The 24,296-nt window shown below is 50.4% G+C and overlaps 1 protein-coding gene across 1 annotated transcript in view; it reads left to right on the forward strand.

Annotated features, from left to right (window-relative positions):
- The window catches only part of LOC137355983 (autophagy-related protein 2 homolog A-like), a 109,149-nt gene extending 88,868 nt beyond the window's left edge, over window positions 1–20,281 (forward strand). Inside the window, 8 exon segments of the mRNA XM_068021686.1 lie at window positions 898–982; window positions 1,759–1,942; window positions 2,862–2,931; window positions 4,223–4,305; window positions 10,184–10,305; window positions 12,625–12,779; window positions 15,412–15,564; window positions 17,520–20,281. Coding sequence (XP_067877787.1) covers window positions 898–982; window positions 1,759–1,942; window positions 2,862–2,931; window positions 4,223–4,305; window positions 10,184–10,305; window positions 12,625–12,779; window positions 15,412–15,564; window positions 17,520–17,756 — 1,089 coding nt within the window. The 3' untranslated portion in view covers window positions 17,757–20,281.
- Window positions 20,282–24,296: the final 4,015 nt, after the last annotated feature.

Here is a 24,296-nt window from a genome sequence, read left to right on the forward strand (position 1 = left end):
CCCATTTCTCCCATCAGCTTCACTCCGTCTCTCTGCCACTATCACGCCAGCGTATTGGTAGTCTCCTGTGTCAGTGATAAAGTGTTGCCAGTCCCTTCGGCTAATTGGGTTGCAGAACACAGCCGAAGAGATAGGAGCAAGAATAGATCACTCAGCTCGAGCCTGCTCTGCCATTTAGTACACAACTTTAATAAAATATTCCGTGTTTCTACTCTTACAACCAAAGTGAGTAACCTCGCACTTCCCCAGAACCCGAGATCACGATCCGCCTAGCCAGTCACAATGCACAGAGCGCTACCCACTCCAGACAGTCAGCCAGTGCGCCTTCCTTGAGGTGGGCACTCTTTGCCACCAAGAAACGCTGTTCAAGTCGTCATATCGTCCGACTCATTACGGGCTGCTGAGTGCCGTGCAGAAAGAACGTAGCATACTTGAAGGGGCCATTAGTCCCTGCCCTTTATTCGGGGATCAGTCCTACTGCCCACCTTCCCATCCTATCCCTCAATCGTGTCAGTCTGCACAAACGCCTCTGATGACCTCCTGAATCCATCGAACTGCAGACTTCAAGCCATTCACAACCTGCCCAAAACCTCCAGTCTGATGATGGCGATCTTCCCCGCCCCCCCCCCTCTTCCCTTTGATTCTTTCTAACCTGCCACTGTGGGCCTTGGAGGCCTTCATCTGGGCTTCTTAATTCAGCAAAGGTTTAGCATGCCCCCTTGGCTGTCCTTTCCTGGTAATAGCTCCACTGCCCTTTGCATCGACACGGTCTGCCTGACTTCATTTCCAGAGCCAGACTGCCTGCTCTCAAACGCGCCTTTCCGATCACCTCCGTACCCGATAACTACTTTGTGCTGATGTCTGCTATTTTCATTTTCTTATCCACCGCTTCCCCAGGATGCCTTATTCTTCCTGAAGGATTTCTTCACCAGTTTTGTGACTGGAATCAATCCCGTTGTTCCCGTCGAACCAGCGGCGGAAGGTAAGAATGTCGGGGAGCGCACACCGTTTCAGTGAATGGAGTCGTAAAGGGGACGAGGTGATGTCGCGGGTTAAACACCTTCAGTACTGAGGGAGTGCTGCACTGTCAGAGGTGCTGCCCTTCTGGCGTGATGTTGAAACTGAGGCCCAGTCTGCCGTCTCCAGATGGACTTAGTGATCTGACGGCTACAATTGGAAGAGGAGCAGTGGGTGAGCCCGGCCCGCTGCCCTGGCCAATATTTACCCCACTCACCAAGCTGATGATCTCGTCAATCGCCTCATCTGCCACTTGAGGGATCTTGCTGTGCTTCCATCCGTGCTGACGCAGTGGTGACGGCCTTTCAGAAAGTCATTGACTGTCGTAAGGACGTAAGAAATAGCAGCAGGAATGGGCCATTCGGCCCTTCGAGACTTCTCCGCCATTGGGTAAGATCGCGGCCGATCCTCGACCTCAACTCCACTTTCCAGCCCAATCCCTCGATTCCCTCAGCGTCCGAAAATCTCTCGATCTCAGTCGCGTGTATACTCAACGACGGAGCATCCGCCGCTCCCTGGGGTGGAGAATTCCAAAGATTCACCGCCCTCTGAGTGAAGACATTTCTCCTCATCTCAGTCCCAAATGGCCAACCCCTCATCCTGGGAGCACCTAGTTCTGAGGATGTGAAAAGCATCCTGTGAATGTAGGGCTCACTCACTCTCACCAGCTTATTCTGCCATCTCCAAGTCTGTCCCTGCATTTTGTCATTAACTTGTGTCTTTTCTGCCTTCGATTTGCAGCCAAGCCCGACCCCAGCCAGAAAACGACTGGAGTGCTCGACGCCGATTCCATCGGCCGGGACGCAGACCCTTGTCAGAGTCGATCTAAGTTGCCCGAGATGACCGCCTCGATGGAGACAACCTTCAGCGAGCAGAGTTCATCCTCCACGGCCTCCTCCTCCTCCGAGCAGCCAATCTATTTCAGGTACAGCGCTGACCGGGTGGCCCAAGGGCGCTCCACAACTGCTTCTGGGGCGGAACAGTTCCCGCTGTATTTTCGCAGAACCTTACAGCACAGATGGAGGCCAACCAATCAGCACTCTCGTCTCATACAGTATAAATTTGTTGGTTCCCTTCCATTGGTATTCTTGGGAATTGTCCTGATGAGTGCAAGATGAAAAGCTTCGACAAAATGTCTCCATTTTCAGCAATACTCAAGTTCTGTACTACCAAATGACTATAAATATATTTCTCCTCGTCTTCCCTTCCCCCTTTCCCCTCGCCCCCCCTTTTTTTTTTGCCAATTATTGTAAATTTGGTCGCCGACAGTGGAAACAGTTTCTCCTTATTTACCCTTCATAACTTTGAACGCCTCCATTAATTCTCGCCTTAACCTTCCCTGCTCAGGGAGAACAATCCCAGCTTCTCCAGTCTCTCCACCGAACTGAAGCCCCTCATCCCCGGTACCATTCTATAAATCTCCAAGGCCCGACATCCTTCCCAAAGTGCGATGCCCAGGGTCAGACGAAGTACTGGGTCGGAACCCTTAGTCCAGCGATTCTTAAAGTGTAATCCAGACACTTTTCCTGATGGACTGTTTTCCCTGTTTTATGCCGTTTTCAGTGAACGTGCAGGCAATTAGTTAGCTTGCGATATCAGTCACAACTTCTGCCTCCTCTTTGGACACCCCCAGCCTATGTCTGAATTTTAAAAACGCCTACTCCTCTCACCTCCGGTTCTACAGACCCAATACAGCTCAGGCTAACGGGGGTAACTCCTCGCTTGCTCGCACTCGCTCCCACCCCCCCCACCCACTCCGGCCGTGACCCTCTGAGAGGTGAAGTAATCTTGCGTGTGCTGGGTGATGGGCGTGTGTTATAATGTGTCTTCTGTCTGTGCGACAGGGAATTCCGATTTACCTCAGAAGTGCCAATCTGGTTGGACTATCACGGAAAGCATGTTACCATGGATCAAGTGAGTGACTACTCGTTGGCTGAGGGAGGGCCTTGTTTGGTCCATATGCTAATTTCTCTCTCTCAGTCTGCCTACATGTGTGTGTGTCCTTCCCCTGGAGGTGCTGATTCCTACTGGGGTACCATTTCCTGGGTCCCAACTACAGTCCTAAGGCTATGCTGGAGTAGTGGTTATTTAAATAGTGCATTACAGCAAACAGTCTATAGAGTCATTGAGTTCAATCATTTCAGAGCATGACAGCCCCCCATTTTACTTTCATTTTTAGTTATTTTTTCTTCCTTTTTTTGTTACATTTTTTACAATCCTTTTTTTTGCATTTATTTCATTTCATCTTAGTTTGTTCAGTTTGCTAACCCACTGTTTTTTTTCAGGTTTGCACTTGCTGCTGTTCAATATTCAGTGTATTTACACCTAATCTGTACTAATGCTTTGTCTTTCAACACACCATTAACATATTGTTTGCCTTTGCTCCGTGACCTTTTGGTCAGCTATGTGGCCTGGTCCAATCTAGACCTCCTTTGTTATCTCTTGCCCCACCCCCACCTCACTTGCTTATAACCTGCGACTTTTCTAATATTTGTCAGTTCCGATGAAGGGTCACTGACCCGAAACGTTAACTCTGCTTCTCTTTCCACAGATGCTGCCAGACCTGCTGAGTGGTCCCAGCATTTCTTGTTTTTATTTCAGATTTCCAGCATCGCAGTGTTTTGCTTTTATTTTAGTCTATAGAGTCTATTTAAATGGCATATTACAACACAGTCTACAGAGTCTGTTTAAGAAGTGTAGTGCACTGTTTAAATAGCCTTTAGACTGCTGTAGTGCACTATTTAAATAGACTCTGCAGACCGTTCGCTGTAATGTGCTGTTTAAATACACTGTAGATTGCTTGCTGTAGTGTGCTATTTAAATAGACTCGACTGTTTCTATAGTGTGCTGTTTAAATAGACACTGTAGACTGTTTGCTGTAGTGCGCTGTTTAAATAGACACTGTAGACTGTTTGCTGTAGTGCGCTGTGTAAGTAAACTCGATAGACTGTTGCAGTGTTTAAATGGACTCTAGATGGTTTTCTGTAGTGTGCTGCTTTGTTTGCTGTAAAATAGACTGTCTGCTGTGAGTCCTGCCGTAAGCCCTGCCCCGTCCGCCTCCAACTCATTGGCTGACGCACTGGTCCCAGTAGACACTCTGCCTGTTTATACAGTGCTTTGGTGACCATAGTCAGTTGATTGTGTTGCAAAGCAGTCAGTGCATTTCCGTTCTCCGAGGCTCAGCATGTGTTTCCCTTGCCCATAGGGTACGTTCGCTGGCATACTCATAGGACTCGCCCAGCTCAACTGCTCTGAACTGAAGCTGAAGAGACTATGCTGTAGACACGGGTAAGTGACAGTCAGGGGACAGGCGAGTATCCTTGGAGTCTGTGATCAGACCAAACTGTTCCTCTTGACTTTTTGGGAATCCAGATTTTCATTGTACCGAACGTCATGATTCCAGACGTCATTGTCATTTTTGCACAGCCCCTATACCCAGCAGCCGAGAGTAGGATTACATGTATCCTGACCCCAGATACCAACAAGACATGTTTCCAATAAGGAAACCCAGCAGCCCAAACCTCCTCACTCCCACTGAATGGAATCCAAAAGGACTAAACCCCTTCCCATTCACTCCCATTGTACACAATCCCAATGGACCCAAACCCCTTCCCATTCATTCCTATTGTACACAATCCTAATGGACCCAAACCCCTTCCCATTCACTCCCACTGTACACAACCCCAATGGACCCAAACCCCTTCCCATTCACTCCCATTGTACACAATCCCAATGGACCCAAACCCCTTCCCATTCACTCCCATTGTACACAACCCCAATGGACCCAAACCCCTTCCCATTCACTCCCATTGTACACAATCCCAATGGACCCAAACCCCTTCCCATTCACTCCCATTGTACACAATCCCAATGGACCCAAACCCCTTCCCATTCACTCCCATTGTACACAACCCCAATGGACCCAAACCCCTTCCCTTTCACTTCCACTGTACACAATCCCAATGGATCAAACCCCTTCCCATTCACTTCCATTGTACACAATCCCAATGGACCCAAACCACTTCCCATTACCTCCAACTGTACACAATCCCAGTGGATCAAACCCCTTCCCATTCACTCCCATTGTACACAATCCCAATGGACCCAAACCACTTCCCATTACCTCCAACTGTACACAATCCCAGTGGATCAAACCCCTTCCCATTCACTCCCATTGTACACAATTCCAATGGAGTAAGAGGTGCACAGAGCGGAGACTTCACCTGAATGAGATGCAGTCAGAATTTGATTCACGTGGGAATTCGATGCAGAGTGGGAAAGAGATGCACCTTTTTCAGCCTCCAGTAGCTGTAGAAGATCCAAATTGCTTCCCAGAATTAGAGGGCATCCTTGAGACAGTGACATCAGAGGAAAGCGGAAAGGTGATTGGTTGGTGAGTAACTGCTGTTAGGGAGTATCTATAAATAGCTTGGTTAGTGCACTGCTGTTAGGGTGCCTGTGTTATTAGTATAGTAAGTGCTGGTGAGAGACATTAATTAAAAATTAACAAAATAATTAATTAGTTATTGAAAACACAATCAGAATGACCGGGCAGGTGATGTGTTGCAGTTGCCGTATGCGGGAGCTCGTGGACACCCAGTGTGATCCACGGCAACCACCCCTGCAGTAGGTGGCTACAACTCGAGGAGCTTCGGCTCAGAGGGATGAGCTGGAGGCCGAGCTACAGACACAGCGATGCCTCAGGGAGGGGGGGAAGTTACCATGACAATTCATTCCAGAGGGCAGTCACACCCCATAGGATATAGCATCTTCTGATTTGGTCAGTGGTTAGGGACAGGGGAAGATTGTGAGTGAGGCAGGTTAGGGGATCGAGAAGGCAGAAGGGGAGGAGCCTCAGCCCTTGCAATTGTCCAACAGGTTTGAGGTCCTTTCAGCTTGTGTGGGGTGAGGGCTGCAGAGTGGATGAGCGAACTGACCATGGCACCATGGTACAGGAAGCCGTGTAAGTAGGGGGAGTAAATAGGAATGTTGTGGTAATGGGGGACCGTATAGTTAGGGGAGCAGACACAGTTAGCTGTAGCCAAGAGTGAGAGTCCAGGTGGCTGTGGTGCCTGCCTGGTGCCTGGGATCGGGACGTCTGCTTGGGGCTGGAACGGAGCTTACAGTGGGGGGAGGTGGATCCAGTTGTCGTGGTCCACCTGGGTAGCAGTGAATTAGATAGGACTGGGAAAGAGGTTCTGCATAGGGAGTATGAGCAGCTCGGGGCTAAACTAAAAAGCAGAACCTCAAAGGTCAACTCCACGCATTTCCTTCAAGTAAAAGGTGTCGCTATGGGTACCCGCATGGGTCCTAGTTATGCCTGTCTTTTTGTGGGATATGTCGAGCATTCTTTGTTCCAGTCCTACTCAGGCCCCCTCCCCCAACTCTTTTTCCGGTACATTGATGACTGTATCGGTGCCGTTTCCTGCTCCCGCCCCGAACTAGAAAATGTTATCAACTTTGCTTCTAATTTCCACCCTTCTCTCACCTTTACATGGTCCATCTCTGACACTTCCCTTCCCTTCCTCGACTTCTCTGTCTCTATCTCTGGGGATAGGCTGTCTGTTAATATTCATTATAAGCTCACCCACTCCCACAGCTACCTCGACTACACTTCTTCACACCCTACCTCCTGTAAGGACTCCATTCCATTCTCCCAGTTTCTCCGTCTCCGACGCATCTGCTCTGATGATGCTACCTTCCATGACGGTGCTTCTGATATGACCTCCTTTTTCCTCAAGCGAGGATTTCACCCCACTGTGGTTGACAGGGCCCTCAACCGTGTCCGACCCATTCCCCGCACCTCTACCCTCACCCCTTCCCCTCCCTCCCAGAACCGTGACAGGGTTCCCCTTGTCCTCACCTTTCATCCCACCAGCCTCCATATCCAAAGGATCATCCTCCGCCATTTTCGCCACCTCCAGCGTGATGCCACTACCAGTCGCATCTTCCCCTCCCTTCCCCTGTCAGCATTCCGAAGGGATCGTTCCCTCCGCGACACCCTGGTCCACTCCTCCATTATCCCCACCACCTCGTCGCCATCCCAGGGCACCTTCCCCTGCAATCGCAGGAGGTGTAATACCTGCCCATTTACCTCCTCTCTCCTCACTATCCCAGGCCCCAAACACTCCTTTCAGGTGAAGCAGCGATTTACTTGTACTTCTTTCAATGTAGTATACTGTATTCGCTGCTCACAGTGTGGTCTCCTCTACATTGGGGAGACCAAGCGCAGACTGGGTGACCGCTTTGCGGAACATCTCCGCTCAGTCCGCAAGCAGGACCCTGAGCTTCCGGTTGCTTGCCATTTCAACACTCCCCCCTGCTCTCATGTTCACATCTCTGTCCTGGGTTTGCTGCAGTGTTCCAGTGAACATCAACGCAAGCTCGAGGAACAGCATCTCATCTACTGATTAGGCACACTACAGCCTGCCGGACTGAACATTGAGTTCAATAATTTCAGAGCATGACAGCCCCCCATTTTACTTTCAGTTTTAGTTATTTGTTCTTCCTTTTTTTTTTACATTCTTTTTTACATTTTTTACAATCTTTTTTTGCATTTATTTCATTTCATCTTAGTTTGTTCAGTTTGCTTACCCACTGTTTTTTGCAGGTTTGCACTTGCTGCTGTTCAATATTCAGTGTATTCACACCTAATCTGTACTAATGCTTTGTCTTTCAACACACCATTAACATATTGTTTGCCTTTGCTCCGTGACCTTTTGGTCAGCTATGTGGCCTGGTCCAATCTGCACCTTCTCCTTTGTTATCTCTTGCCCTACCCCCACCTCACTTGCTTATAATCTGTGACTTTTCTAATATTTGTCAGTTCCGAAGAAGGGTCACTGACCCGAAACGTTAACTCTGCTTCTCTTTCCACAGATGCTGCCAGACCTGCTGAGTGATTCCAGCATTTCTTGTTTTTGTCTCAAAGGTAATAATCTCTGGATTATTACCTGAGCCATGAGCAAATTGGCATAGGGTAAATAAGATTAGAATGGTGAATGTGTGGGTCAACGACTGGTGTGGTGGAAATGGGTTTCGATTCATGGGGCACTGGCACCAGTACTGGGGAATGTGGGAGCTGTACCGTTGGGACGGTCTTCATCTGAACCATGCTGGTACTAGTGTTCTGGGGAGTTGTATAACTAGGGCGGTGGAGAGGGCTTTAAACTAAATAGTGGGGGGAAGGGATCATATTGGAGGAGATGTGGTGAATCAAAAGGAAACAGTGAGGTAATAGAACAGAGTAGTGATTTGGGTAATGATAACCAGAGTGCAACAGGAAGGAACAGAGTGCACAAACATAATACTGCACCAGTTGATAAGGCCAAAGATTGCTGAAATGGTAAAAACACAGAGTCAAAGGCTCTGTTTCTGAATGTGCGCAGGATTCGTAACAAATAAAATGAATTGTTAGCACAGATAGAAATAAATATATATGACCTGATAGCCATTTCAGAGACATGGTTGCAAGGTGACCAAGGCTGGCACCTGAATATTGAAGGGTATCCAAACCCGCGACCTTTTCTACCTCAATGGACAAGGGCAGTAGACACATGGGAAGACCACCTGCAAGTTTCCCTCCAAGCCACACATCATCCTGACTTGGAAACATATCGCCATTCCCTCACTGTCGCTGGGTCAAAATCCTGGAACTCCCTTCCTAACAGCACTGTGGGTGTTCCTACAGCACACGGACTGCAGCGGTTCAAGAAGGCAGCTCACCACCACCTTCTCAAGGGCAATTAGGGATGGGCAACAAATGCTGGCCTTGCCAGCGACGCCCACATCCCATGAAAAAAAATTAATAAGCTTAGGGCAGCCACAGCCCTGTTCCTAACAGGCCCACAACGCGTACATTTTCTGTCCAGTAGAGATGGGCCAGAAGGCTGGTTAATGTTGGCGGGGGGGGGGGGGGGGGGGGGGGGGACACTGTTCAGGATAAACCTTTCCGCTGTATCTAACCTGTGCTGTACCTGTCCTGGGAGTGTTTGACATGACACTAGTTGCCCGAACTGGACTGTGTCTCATTCCTGAGCACTGACGTCCCTGCTGTAAGAAGCAGAAATCTTCACTGTGTAGAAGTGCAAGCTGCTCATTTTTCAGGAACGAGTTGTGTGTCAGCGGGTATTGAGCCTCAAGGGACTCCGTGTCCTTGGCTTCTCCAAAAAGAAAATTGTTACGCAACTAACGAAATGTCATTCGAGACAATCCAAGAAATGTTTTTCCCCGGCTCAGTGTTGAAAGCCAACATCAGCCAAAAGGGCATCTTTGTTAGTGTTTGCTCTCGCACTGTTCTCAGACAGAGACACTGGTCACAGTACGGTTATTGTACAGAGACTGTGCTGACACTCGAGCAGAAATGAGGACAGCTGCTCTCGTGACAAAGAGCCCCTCTTACCAAAGCCTGCGGGCACTCAGCATAGTGTCATTTATCAGAGGAGGTTATTCAGCCTATTGCGTCTGTCCTGGCTCTCCAAAACAGCTATCCAATTTTTCCCCTTCGAAGTATTTAACCAATTCCCCTTTTGAAAGTTACGATTGAATCTGCTTCCACCGCCCTTTCAGGCAGCGCGTTCCAGATCACAGCAACCCACTGTATTCTCCTCATCTCCCACTCTGGTTTTTTTGCCAATTATCTTAAATCTGTGTCCCTCTGGTTACCGACCCTTTTGTCAGTGGGTGCAATTTCTGTTTATTTGCTCTTAACAAAATGCCTTCCTGATCTTGCATGCCTCGATTAAATCTCCCTTTAACCTTTGCTGCTCTGAGGAGAACAATTGCAACTTCTCTCAATCTCGCTACTCAATTGATGTGTGATAAAATCGACTGCATGCAGTGACACTACAAGTTTCAGTCAGAATGGAGGTGATTGGGCAATCCCCCTGTCGGGATGTAACTGGGATCGATTGTAAGTCAACCAGTTTTTATCCTGTAACTATCTTCCATTCACTGCATTTTGGTCGAGAGGTAATCCTGCTTTTATTGGGAGACGTTGCTGCAGTTTTGGTCATGAGTTCTGTTTGCTGTAGTTTGGAGAGACTCGCTATAAAAACAGAGCTCGCTTGGCATATGTACCGCCCTAGATCGCACTCATTGGTTGACACGATGATGTCAATAATCACTCTGCACAAAATAACCGTGCCTGTTGTTGTTATTTTCACAGTCTGCTGGGGGTGGACAAGGTGATCAACTATGCCTTGAACGAGTGGCTGAATGACATCAGGAAAAACCAGCTACCGGGCATTCTGGGAGGCGTGGGACCCATGCACTCGGTGGTCCAGCTGTGTAAGTAGCGGACGCTCGGCGGTGCTGCTTCAGTCGGCGTGTGGCGTTCCCCTTTGGACGCGCTCGGGCTTCCAGCTCCTGAGGGCGCTCGGCACCTCACCCTCACCAGCTGCTGAGGCCCACTGCAGCCGAACATCCCAGCAGCGGAACATCCCAGCAGCGCTCAATGTCCAGGCTTGTCCGCGAGAGAGGGCCCTGTGGGTGCCAGAGGATTGCCGCGTGGGTAGGATCTGTCAAACTGCCAGACTCAGGACCTGCAGGAGAGGTTGTCAGGGGTGGGGGGAGGGTGGTTTGGGAGGAATATTATCATAGAGGCAGATGAGAGTGAGAGATTTCAGTAACCATCCTGACAACATATTACCTGAGAACAGTGTGAGGTTTCCATGAATTAATGCAAGCAAAAGAAAATTCCCTAAGATATTTATTCACGTCGAGTGTTCCACCGGCAGGTTCGCAGGAGAAATTGGAAAACCTCAAACTGTTGGAATGGGGAACATTTCTGATGAAGGGTCACTGACCTGAAACGTTAACTCTGCTTCTCTCTCGGCAGATGCTGCCAGACCTGCTGAGTATTTCCAGCATTTCTTGTTTTTATTTCAGTTTTCCAGCATCTGCAGCATTTTGCCTTTATTATCTCAATGTTCTGTCGTGGGTTAGGCAAGTTAATAAGCTCCCTTACTTGCATTTCAGTTCACAGTTAATCGGGTCCGTTGCTTGAGGGTTCCAAAGTACCCTGCGTCTGTCAGCTCACATCATGGAGCCCACCTCCTCCATGTTGGCCCTGAAACAAGTCTCACTCTGATAGGCCGTGGGATGCCTGTAGTGGAAAATATCCCATTACAGGGGATGGCACTCTACAGGGTGGGAATGAATCACCTTGATGGGGACAGTGTAGAGGGAGCTTTACTCTGTATCTAACCCCCGTGCTGTACCTGTCCTGGGAGTGTTTGATGGGGGACAGTGTAGAGGGAGCTTTACTCTGTATCTAACCCCCGTGCTGTACCTGTCCTGGGAGTGTTTGATGGGGACAGTGTAGAGGGAGCTTTACTCTGTATCTAACCCCCGTGCTGTACCTGTCCTGGGAGTGTTTGATGGGGACAGTGTAGAGGGAGCTTTACTCTGTATCTAACCCCCGTTCTGTACCTGTCCTGGGAGTGTTTGATGGGGGACAGTGTAGAGGGAGCTTTACTCTGTATCTAACCCCCGTTCTGTACCTGTCCTGAGAGTGTTTGATGGGGACAGTGTAGAGGGAGCTTTACTCTGTATCTAACCCCTGTGCTGTACCTGTCCTGGGAGTGTTTGATGGGGACAGTGTAGAGGGAGCTTTACTCTGTATCTAACCCCTGTGCTGTACCTTGTCCTGGGAGTGTTTGATGGGGGACAGTGTAGAGGGAGCTTTACTCTGTACCTAACCCCTGTGCTGTATCTGTCCTGGGTGTGTTTGATGGGGGAGTGTCGAGGGAGCTTTACTCTGTATCTAACCCCCGTGCTGTACCTGCCCTGGGAGTGTTTGATGGGGGACAGTGTAGAGGGAGCTTTACTCTGTATCTAACCCCCGTTCTGTACCTGTCCTGGGAGTGTTTGATGGGGACAGTGTAGAGGGAGCTTTACTCTGTATCTAACCCCCGTGCTGTACCTGTCCTGGGAGTGTTTGATGGGGACAGTGTAGAGGGAGCTTTACTCTGTATCTAACCCCCGTTCTGTACCTGTCCTGGGAGTGTTTGATGGGGACAGTGTAGAGGGAGCTTTACTCTGTATCTAACCCCCGTTCTGTACCTGTCCTGGGAGTGTTTGATGGGGACAGTGTAGAGGGAGCTTTACTCTGTATCTAACCCCCGTGCTGTATCTGTCCTGGGAGTGTTTGATGGGGACAGTGTAGAGGGAGCTTTACTCTGTATCTAACCCCCGTTCTGTACCTGTCCTGGGAGTGTTTGATGGGGACAGTGTAGAGGGAGCTTTACTCTGTATCTAACCCCCGTGCTGTATCTGTCCTGGGAGTGTTTGATGGGGACAGTGTAGAGGGAGCTTTACTCTGTATCTAACTCAATGGGTATTCAACCTGATGAGTTAACTTTCCTGTGTCAATGAGCTATAAAACCTGTTCTGTAAAATCAATACTCTAATCTCACCTCCTATGCAAAAAAGCAATGAAGTCAGGGTAAGAGGAGTGAGACTAATTGGATAACTATTTCAAGGAGCTGACACAGGCACATTGGAGTTGCTAGGCCTCCTTCTATCACTCTGTCTCTCATTCAGGAGTATTTATTGCTATAATCAGCGAGCACTGCTGTGCGTAACTGTATTTCATGCTTCCCCTAGTTCACGGCCTCAGGGATCTCTTCTGGCTGCCTATCGAACAATACCGGAAGGACGGGCGGATTATCCGGGGGCTGCAGCGGGGAGCTGCTTCCTTCGGGACCTCCACTGCGTCCGCCGCTTTGGAGCTGAGCAACCGACTGGTGCAGGCCATTCAGGTAAAGCCGTCTGCAGCACACAGAGCTGGCGGGGGGGCGGGGGGCAGATAGCTGACTCGCTAGCCGTCCAGTCCGACAGCGGGGATTTGTGTGGGACTATTTAACGCATCGCCGCCCTCGGAGGGGAAACTTTTCCAGTCACTGCGGTTCTGAGACGTGTAGCCCAAGACTCCTGGCCTGTTTTACGTTGGCCCTCAGCATCCCTGAGGTGGGAAGACCCAGGAGCGCTGCTCCTGATCGATGCCCAGAGACCCCATGAAGTGCACGTACAGATGTGGGGTGGGGGGTGGGGTGCAGAGCGCAGGCTAGTGATCAACTGTGATGCCTGCTATAGTCAAATAGTCTGCCGAATGCCACCTGGGTAAGGTAACAGAGGGCGGTGAGCACACATGGAATCTGTAGACCAGTAAGAGTCCACACCGTCTGTAGAGGGAGCGGGAAAGTGGGATCCTGCACGGTTACTCTTTAATATTGGGCCCGGACACCAGGGGAGAACTCCCCCACTGCTCTTCTTCCAGTAGTGGCCCGTGAGATCTTTGGAGAGGGCAGACGGGGCCCAGTGTAAAATCTCATCTGAAAGACGGCGCCTCCAACAAGTGCAACGCTCCCTCACAACCGGCACGAGGAGCATCTGCCTGGATTATAGGGCTTGAACCCATGACTTTCAGGCTCAGAGAGAGAGAGAGCGAAAGATCCACTGAGCTACAGCTGATACAGCTTAGTGAACAATGAAACGCGGAACCTGTTAATGACGGGAAGCGCGACTCCAGCAGCTGGGCCTGTTTTTGTCATAACAAAGAAGAAAGAACAAAGAACAGTACAGCACAGGAACAGGCCATTCGGCCCTCCAAGCCTGCGCCGATCTTGATGCCTGCCGAAACTAAAACCTTCTGCACTTCCGGGGTCCGTATCCCTCTATTCCCAGCCTATTCATGTATTTGTCAAGATGCCTCTTAAACGTCTCTATCGTATCTGCTTCCACCACCTCCCCCGGCAGCAAGTTCCAGGCACTCACCACCCTCTGTGTAAAGAACTTGCCTCACACATCCCCTCTAAACTTTGCCCCTCGCACCTTAAACCTATGTCCCCTAGTAACTGACTCTTCCACCCTGGGAAAAAGCTTCTGACTATCCACTCTGTCCATGCCGTTCATAACTTTGTAAACCTCTATCATGTCGCCCCTCCACCTCCGACATTCCAGTGAAAACAATCCGAGTTTATCCAACCTCTCCTCATAGCTAATGCCCTCCAGACCAGGCAACATCCTGGTAAACCTCTTCTGTACCCTCTCCAAAGCCTCCACGTCCTTCTGGTAGTGTGGCGACCAGAATTGCATGCAATATTCTAAGTGTGGCCTAACTAAAGTTCTGTACAGCTGCAGCATGACTTGCCAATTTTTATACTCTATGCCCCGACCGATGAAGGCAAACATGCCGTATGCCTTCTTGACTACCTTGTCCACCTGTGTTGCCACTTTCAGTGACCTGTGGATCTGCACGCCCAGATCTCTCTACCTGTCAATACTCGTAAGGGTTCTGCCATTTACTGTATACTTCCCACCTGCATTAGATCTTCCAAAATGCATTACCTCATATTTGTCCGGATTAAACTCCATCTGCCATTTCTCCGCCCAAGTCTCCAACCGATCTACATCCTGCTGTATCCTCTGACAATCCTCAACACTATCCGCAACTCCACCAACCTTTGTGTCATCTGCAAACTTACTAATCAGACCAGCTACATTATCCTCCAAATCATTTATATATACTACAAACAGCAAAGGTCCCAGCACTGATCACTGTGGAACACCACTAGTCACATCCCTCCATTCAGAAAAGCACCCTTCCACTGCTACCCTCTGTCTTCTATGACCGAGCCAGTTCTGTATCCATCTTGCCAGCTCACCTCTGATCCCGTGTGACTTCACCTTTTGTACCAGTCTGCCATGAGGGACCTTGTCAAAGGCTTTACTGAAGTCCATATAGACAACATCCACTGCCCTTCCTTCATCAATCATCTTCGTCACTTCCTCAAAAAACTCAATCAAATTAGTAAGACACGATCTTCCCTTCACAAAACCATGCTGCCTCTCGCTAATAAGTTCATTTGTTTCCAAAGGTTAAGGGAGAAGGTTAAGTAAAGATCTGTTCGAGGCGGTGAAAATTGGGAGCAGGTTTTGATAACGTGATTTGGAAAAGACAATTTGCAGCAGTTAGTGAGTATTTAACCAGAGGGAATCAATTTTAACACCAGCAATAGAAGAGCAGAGGGAGATTGGAAGGAAGTATTCATCCAGAGGATTGTTAAGACAGGGAACATCGAACCAGACACAGTGCAGAATATAATAGCTTTTGAAGGGGATTAAAACCGAACCATTTTAAAGTGTCTGGAACAAATGAATGAGCCTAAAGGGGATGCTTATTGCGAGAGAGGGCACAGGCCACCTGTTCTATGATTCTTTCATGTCACTTGGCTGTTCCCTCGCTGCCCTCAGTGCCTGGAGCAGACCCATAGAGGACCTGGTGCGTGACTGGAAAAGCAACAATTAGGCTAGGCTGGCTTATGGGTAATGCAGAGGGAAGGGGTCCCGGGCCCTCTTCCGCGAAGCTCTAAACACTGCTTTTGCCGACAGGCCACTGCGGAGACTGTGTACGACATCCTGTCCCCAACGCCACCGGTAACCAAGGCGATCATGGACAAGAGATACCTGAAGAAGTACAGGAGGGTGCAACAGCCAGCAGACTTGCGCGAGGGAGTTGCCAAAGCTTATGACACCGTCAGAGAGGTAAAGTGCAGTGAAGGGGTGTGTGTGTGCGCATGTATCTCTCCTGCAGGGTAAGATTTATGATCTTCTAAGAATGACAGCAGAACTCAAAGGTTATAAGAGTGATTGAACAGGGATGAGTCTCTTTTCTCTAGAAAAGAGAAGGCTGAGGTGACCTGATCGAGGTCTTTAAGATTTTGAGAGGGTTCAGTAGGGTAGATGTAGAGAAGATGCGGGCGAGGCCAGAACTAGGGGGCCATTGATATAAGACAGTCACTAATAAATCCAATCGGGAATTCAGGAGAAACCTCTGTCCCCAGAGAGCGGGGAGAATGTGGAACTCGCTACCACAGGCAGTGGCTGAGGTGTCGATGAGTTTAAGGGGAAGCTGGATAAACACACGAGGGAGAAAAGAATAGAGGGGTATGGTGATGGGGTGAGATGGGGGGGGGGGTGGTGGGGGGGTGGGAGAAGGCTCGTGTGGAGCAGAAACACCAGCAGGGAGCAGATGGGCCGAATGGCCTGTGCTGGAAATTCTGTCGAATCTATTAGCCATTAAGTAACATAGAAAGAAGTGGCACATGTATCACATTGAAAGTGCCTCGCAGTCGGCAACCGTGGTAACCCGTTCACACACAGCAAGATCCCACTGAGTCAGCCTCGGATCGACCATCCTGTCTGAAAAGATGGCACCGAGAGGGTCAGCTGGAAGTCAACCTGCCGCAGCCACGATAACGTGGCAGGCTAGCAGCGGCTGACTGTGCCATTGATGGCCTCTTGGCGTGGAGAGGTGGGAGGGTGCAGTTGGATACTTCCTGTCTCTAGGGGTAAATACTCACATCACTTATAACATCAGCTGAACATCTAACCAAAAGATGGCACCTGCGACAGTGCAACTCTCCCTCTGTACTCTCACGGGAGTATCGACCTGGATTGGCACTCGAGTCTCAAGTGGGGCTTGAACCTAAAATGTTTTGCCTCGGGGTTGGGAGAGAGGGCTGCAGGCTCTCTTTAGGTCCAATCGGGAGTAACTCTGTTCAGTTCTAGGCCCCGAACCTCAGGAAGGATATATTGGCCCTGGAGAGGGTGCAGTGCAGAGTCACCAGAATGATACCGGGGCTGAAAGGGTTAAATTACGAGGACAGGTTTGTACAGACTGGGCTTGTATTCCCTCGAGTGTAGAAGATTAAGGGGGTGATTCTAATCGAGGGGTTTAAGATGATTAAAGGATTCGATCGGGTCGATAGAGAGAAACTATTTCCTCTGGTGGGGGGTGAGTCCAGAACAAGGGGGCAGAACCTTAAATGTAGAGCCAGGGCCGTTCAGGAGTGATGTCAGGAAGCACTTCTTCACACAAAGGGGGAGTGGGAATCGGGAACTCTCCCAAAACGCTGGTCAATTGACTGTCATCCCATCAGCCTGGGTGTGATTCACGGTGTCTTGTCAATAGTCCTTTCCTACATACTCAAGCGTTGAGTGTCTGTACCTACTTTCTTGTCATCATCTTATATGGAAACAGAAACGTAGCAACAGGAGGAGGCCATTCAGCCCCTCGAACCTGTTCCGCCATTCTATCCGATCATGGCTGATCTGTATCTTAACGCTATCCATGTGTCTTTGACCCATTTTTGCTCAGTCGGGGTGTTTGGGGAGATGGATCCATAAGAAGTTAAGAAATGTTTCTTCCCACAAAGGGCGGTGAAAGTGTGGAATTCTCTCCCTCAGAAAGCAGTAGATGCTCAGCTCAGTTCATCTTTGTCAATCAGACAGCGTTAGATTTTTGCTAGCTAAGGGTATGAAGGGTTATGGAGTAAGGGCGGGTGAATGGAGTTGAGGTACAGATCAGCCCACGATATTGAATGGCGGGGACAGGCTCGAGGGGCTGAATGGCCTCCTCCTGTCTCGATCCCAAGCCAAGCTGATGGAATAACCTCTGCATTTCTCTTTCCCCCCCCCCCCCCACCCATCCATTCCAGGGCGTCATCGACACAGCTCAGACCATCTGTGAGGTGGCCACGAGGGGTCACGAGCAGAAGGGCATCACGGGGGCCGTGGGCGGCGTCCTGAGGCAAATCCCACCCACCGTGGTCAAGCCGCTCATCGTGGCCACAGAGGCCACCTCCAACCTCCTCGGGGGCATGCGCAACCAGATCAAGCCGGACGCCCGCAAGGAAGACTGTCTGAAGTGGCGCACGGATGAAGCCCAGGAATAGTAGGCCATCCTCGGCCCCGTCGAATAGGTTCTTTTTTAAAACAAAAGAAATTAAGGAAAGTGCCAACTGCTTCAGTCAGGTTCGAGCGGACTACGTTTAAGATTAGCGGGAGAAAAAAAAACTAGGAGCTCTCCGTGTAGAGTAACTAAGCGGAGGGTCGGACTCGGCGAGACCTGGGAGCAAGACCAGGTACCCCTTCTTGTCACAGTGCATGTGACCTCTGAACTGCACAGACTCTTGTCTGTCTGGGGGTGGGTATGTGTGTGTGTGCGTGTATGCCTGTGGCAGGAAGCAGTGTTAATCTGTCATGGGAGAGGAAGAAAAACATTGACTATGCTCGGGAAACCTCCCCCAATCACCCCCTTCCCCTCCCCCTCGCCCAGAAAACCCCAGGGGTTTCAAAACATATAATTTAATAAAAGCTCATTCTAATTTGAGAGAATTGATCTTTTTCAGGCAATGTTAAAAAGATTTGATTACTATGTGCTTGTCGGGTGTCACCGAAACAGAGGCTGACACAGCCTCTTAACCCCCCCTCCGCCCCCCCCCGCCTCCAGATGGTGAGGGGCGCGAATGTCTTCCCCCTCTCTGCGCTGGTCAGGAGCCCCCCTCGAGCGGGCGCTGCTACACACAGCCCCCGTTGGCACCGGACAAGCCGTCTGCAAGGGACTGTGCGGGGAATGGAGTCAGACTGGCAGGGACGGACAGGGCTCCCGAGCAGGTGGCGGAGGCTTGTCCCCAGAGGAGAGGGTCGACGGGCTTGCTGTGTGCCTACCTGGGCGTTCTTAATGATGGCACGGGGTGCCAGTGGGACTCTTGAGCTCCGAATACACCCACGAACCATTGCAGCCAAGACTTGAAATCGCTGGCTGTATCCCCCATGGGGATCCAGTCCTTGGCTAAGAACCTGCGGCCTTCCCACCAGTGCACTTGTCGAGTGCGAAGCCCGCTGCAGTCGAATAGCACATTGGCGATCATGCGCTTTGGCTCACTCCGAAAGGATGGTCCCTTTCAGTGAGTGCTATTGTCTGTGAACTGCCCCCTACCCCCAACCCATCCACCATCATGTGCTTCCAGAGAAGAATCTGTGAGTAAACTGAACTGCGGAGAGGATAAAGCTGCAGACTCGGGTAAGGAGCAGGCTGTGGGTGAAAGCAGACACTCAGTATCGCTGCCTCATTAAGTGCCCGGTTCTCGGGGCGCTGGCGCACATTCTCTCAGGATTCAGGCAAGGCAGTGCAGGCCTTTTCATTGCCTGTCACTCCTGGGGTATCGCGTCCCGAGGCACGGTGCGGCAGAAGCTGTTGCGTTCCCTGCCGTTCTAGGAGGGGCCCTGTGGAACCCAAGCACTTCCCACAGGCTGAGAGTTAAAACTGGGGCAAGGTGGAGGGCTGTGTACCCCTCTGAGGGACAGAAATCAGGAAGGCTCAGAGGTGGTGGGTTATCTGTCTGCTTACTACGCTGGGGCGTGGAGTGGGCTCAGAGCTGCCTAAAGACAGGGGAGATAACCTGGGCTGGCCGGTGGGGGGGGGGAAGGGGCTGAATCTAAATGCCCTAATCAACTGGTAAACTGTCCTCCTACCACTCCACGGCCCGGGTACAGCCCACTTTGAAACAGTGACTGAAAGGGAACAGGACGATATTGACGGAGATGTGAGTTACAGCTGGTAGAGTGGCACGTCCAATCGGAGGATCTGCGCGTGACTGCTGCCTTACCCCCCAGCTCATCGCCCCAGCAGTGGGTAACCAGTGCGGGTAGGTAAAATTACATTGAATTGAAAAATGACTGGGGTGAGGAAAGGGGATAGGGGGGTGGGGGGTTGATTTATATTCAGTTGCATTGCTGAGGAGGAGCATCCGGACACTTGCATCTGGGAGGGAGGGGTGAGATTGGGGAATCGGGCGACAGGAGTGGGGGGCAGGGACTCCAGATCGGGAAGCGCTCCGAGACCGGGGCCGTGAGGAAGAAAGTGAGCTGAGTTTTCCCCCCCCCCCCACCTCACGCCTGAACCCTCGGGGCCCCGAATGTGGTCTCAGCTGTGATGCCCTCGGTGGTCGAACAGCTGGCCCCATCACGTCGCTGCCATCACCTGCGCGTGGAGGACGCGGGCACTTGAGACCGGTTAGCCGCACCACTTAGCACAGTAGGCTCTGCGTGTCGGGAAAGCAGTGGGGGAACAGGGATGTTGCGTGAGGCCTTGCCAGAAGGATAGCGCACCTGTAACGTAGATGTGTGCCCACATCCTAACTCCCATCAAGTCCCGTTTGCCCTTCACCCATTAACCTGGTCTGGCAACACCTCAGTGTTAAAACTCTCATCCTTGCGTTCAAAACCCTCCATGGCCTCGCCTCCTCCCTATCACTGCTCCGAGATCTCCGCGCTCCTCCATTTCCTCCCTCTTGTCCATCCCCCGATTCCCATCGCTCCACCATTGGCGGCCGTGCCTTCAGCTGCCCGGGGGGCCCTGAGCTCTGGAATTCCCTCCCTAAACCTCTCCACCTCTCTCTCTCTCTCTCTCTCTCTCCTACTTTAAGACCTCTTTGACCGAGTATTTGTTCACCTGTCCCTAATATCTCCTTATGTGGCTCGGGGGTCAAATTCCTCTGACACTCCTGTGGCGTTTGTGGTGGTGTGCAGACTGTCCAAAGCTCAGTGAGGTTAGGGGCCGTTTGGAACTGAAGTAACTGGGGGGAGTTAGCAGGTGAGGGGGTGGGGTAGTGAAATCGGGATAGCAATACAATAAAAAAAAATGCCCTGGCACGCTATAAAATGTTAAATATATTTTTCAATAGCCTGCAAGTTAGTACCCTCTAAATCTGGGTTGTTTTTATTAATTGCCTCATTAACTTGACATATAATATTCCGCAGATGGGAAAGGCAGAACGAATTAGAACTGTTAGTCCCAGTTTTCTTGCTCAGTTCATTTATACTGCATGGGTGGAAGATGTTTTGAGATTTTTAATTGGAAAAAAAAAATATATATATATATGAGAGAATTTTTAAGATTTAATTTGAATGACGACACTCAGAGATTAATGAACTCAATGACCGATAGGTGAGCCCTGATGATTCACATGGTTGAGGTGCGCTTGAGCTCCTGTCTGAACCTTTATTGCTTCATTTTCTCCATTCGTAATGGGAATGTCCTGTGTAAATATGTCACAGTGTAATTGCATTCTCCTGCACGGAGGTGAAGCTGCCAGTTGCCAGCTCCCAACCGCTCCTTAAGAGGTGGAAATGTGGGCAGGGCAATATATGCCTGTGGCTTATGTAATAAGCACCCACTTTCTGGGGGAAGGGAGAATGTCAAAAAAAACATCATAACCTAGACGCTTGTTCAGTGGCGGGGTGGGGTGGGGTGGGGGGTCTTACAACAATTCATTCCATCGCCTGAGAGACCCAGCAGAGCTTGGGGTCTGCACTTGAGCAGCCTGGGCGAGGGGGGGGGGGGGGGGTCTCTGCAGTCGGGGCTCCAACCCTGTGTGCTTAGTTAAAAGCTTGCTAGTGTCATTAATGACCAGGAGCATTACAACATTCACACGTCACAAACACCCCCCCCCCCCTCCCCTCCGCTCCAAACCAGGATTTACAACGCGTCCAAAACGTGGCAGAGATCAGCAAGATCCCAGCCTCGACCTGTGGCAAAACCGGCCGGTCTTAACCTAGAGCATCTAGAATCATCCCCACCGACTTTCCGCTCAGGAGGAGGGAGGGGGAGTCGGTTCCTGGTCACTGTAGAGAGTGCGTGGGCGAGACTGGGCCTGGCTGTGATGCCAACTGTGGTCCCAATAGCCCACTGCCACTCGCCCTCTGGACTGGCATGTTTAAGAAAATAGGGCACCTGGGCGAGGTGCCAGCGAGAGTTGGTGCCTTCACGAGTTTGGTAGGGGGGCGGGGGGGGATGATTGCAGTTTAAGTGCGATGAAATGTTGAGGCCCCTCTCGTTCTTCCAAGGAATGTACGGGGCCTGGCTGCACAGTAGATGCTAGTGTGAGCGTGAGGGATGTCTCTGCTGTTGCCATGCACACCATCGACACGCTGTGTGTGTAAACGTGTGTGTGTGTGTGTGTGTGCGCGCGCTGACTGCCCCCATCCAGTGTAATATGAGTGTTAATCCGTGTTCATACACTTGTGTAAAAAAAAAATTATATGAAAAAAAAAACCACAACTTAATGTAATAATAAAAGTTGTTTAAGTGCAATTATTTAAAACAAAAGGGTTTCCTTGTATTATGGTGAATTGCACAGTGTTTGACCTGTACGTACTTTCGCTTGGTTTTTGCTGGCAGTCCTAACTTTCCGTAATTTCCCAATTGTTTCCGAGAATTCTGCAGCACAGGCGGAGAGCATTCAGCCCATTGTGTTTGTGCTGACTGTTTAAAACAGTGAGTCCAATTAGTCTCACTGCCCTTCCCTTTCCTCGTAGCCCTGCAAACTTCTCCCCCCTTCAAGCGTCTGACGATCACTCATAACATTTCCGCAGGGACGGACGGGTAGATCAAAACTTGCATTGCTGCGGAGCCTTTCGCAACATCGCAAAGCGCTTTGCAGCCAATGAAATATTTTCTTTGACGCGTAGCCGCTGTGTAATGTAGGGAGCACGGGGTAGCCGATTTGCGCACAGCAAGCTCCCACCAGCAGCAGCATGATCAGGTGATCTGTTTTAGTGATGTTGGTTGGGAGATAAATATTGTCCCCAGGACAGCCCCCCCCCCCACCCCACCCGCCCCCTCCCCGGCAGCTCTTCCAACAGTGACTGTGGGATCAAGGGCTATATAGTTTCAGAAATGCAGTAACATGAGAACTGGATACTTGAATGCGGAAAATACAAGGGCAGTGTTTAATATGATTCAGGCAGAGGAGGTGTGAGACACTTGATACTATTTATACAACCAGAAAGAGAGCAGTGGGAGGTCAGCCAGTCTTAATTGTAGGGGTCTGCTATAGAACAGTAAGATCCTGGGGTGCTCTAGCAAAGAGCAAGGCAGAAAACAGCAGCAACCGGGACATCCGAGCTCCGATTAAGGCCGTGGAGTCCCAGTCGGCTTTCTGCATTATATTCCGGCCTCTGGCGGATCTCCCAGTGCTGTTATCCCATGCCAGCTTCCCTGAGAAAGACAGGACGTGCCTCCCCTCTCTCTCCGCCCAAATATGCTTCCACTCACAGCGGTTCCTCATTGTTCGGTCGTTCTTAAGAACCCGTCTGTTAAAATTATGCCGGGGGAACAGATTTAGTCAAGAGCTCCGTATCTGGTTATGGGTGAGATCGGGGGGAGGGGAGGGGGGGGGGGGGGGCAAAAACCAGGCAATTGTTCCCCTCAAAGCCCAGGTAACTCGATCTTCTTTGGTACCCAGCTGCTGACTGCCCATCAATTCAGGGTCTAAAGGGTTAAGTTAGGGGGAGCGGGTTGCATAAACGTGGTTTGCATTCCCTTGGCAGGTCGAGAGGTGATCTAATCGAGGACTTTAAAATGCGAAAGGGTTTCCAGAACAAGGGGGCACAAGCTTAAAATTAGAGCTGGGGTGTTCAGGTGTAATGCCAGGGAGCATTTATGCCTGGGGTCAAGTTGGAGCTTTTCAGAGTGGTATTGATGTTTCAGCCTTGACAGGTAATCTGACTGAATGGGGAACAGGCTCGAGGGGCTGAATGGCCTCCTCCTGGAAGGTGGGGGGTGGGGGGCGTTGGATGAGTGGCCGCCTCCATTCCCTACAGAACAGCCTTGAGTCTAAGAGGAGGCATTTTTACTGTAATTGGCTTACTCTTGTGGAGAACAGAATTATGAACATGCTGTTAGATTGTGGGACTTGGGCCACTAGCAACCGATCAGGCTTATCGAATAGGCAAAAGATAGTGGAAAATCAACACAGCGAATTTTACTTGGTTACAGAGCATTTAATTTGCACCTCCTCGGGGACACAATAAATAAGACTCAACACTGACACTCGGACTTGTCTATTGACATGGAGCCTCCGTTCTCTACCTGGATGACGTCAGAACATTTGAAGACGACCCAGAATGAGCAGCTGCCCACCAAGTGAGTGCCTTTCTGAAATCTGTCTCCCGTCTCTCATCTGTTCCCCCCCGAAGTGTTTGATGGGGACGGTGTCGAGGGAGCTTTACTCTGTATCTAACCCCCTGCTGTATCTGCTCTACTGATAATCCACCTCCCTCACACTGTCACTCAGTTCAGTGAAGAGTGCAGGAGGGCATGCCAGGAGCAGCAGTCTGCTCTCAATCATCAGCCAAGTGATGGAAGGTGTCGTCGACAGTGCTATCAAGCGGCACTTGTTCAGCAATGGGTTCCGTCAGGCCCACTCAGCTCCTGACCTCATTACAACCTGGGCCAAACATGGACTAAAGAGCTGAACTCCAGAGGTGAGAGTGACTGCCCTTGACATCAAGGCAGCACTTGACCGAGTATGGCATCAAGGAGCCCTCGCAAAACTCGAGTCAATGGAAATCAGGGAGAGAAAACTCCGCTGCTTGGAGTCATACCGAGCGCAAAGGAAGATGGTTGTGGTTGTTGGAGGTCAATCATT

Source organism: Heterodontus francisci, chromosome 44 (genome assembly GCF_036365525.1).
Source record: "Heterodontus francisci isolate sHetFra1 chromosome 44, sHetFra1.hap1, whole genome shotgun sequence".
Lineage (NCBI taxonomy): Eukaryota > Metazoa > Chordata > Chondrichthyes > Heterodontiformes > Heterodontidae > Heterodontus > Heterodontus francisci.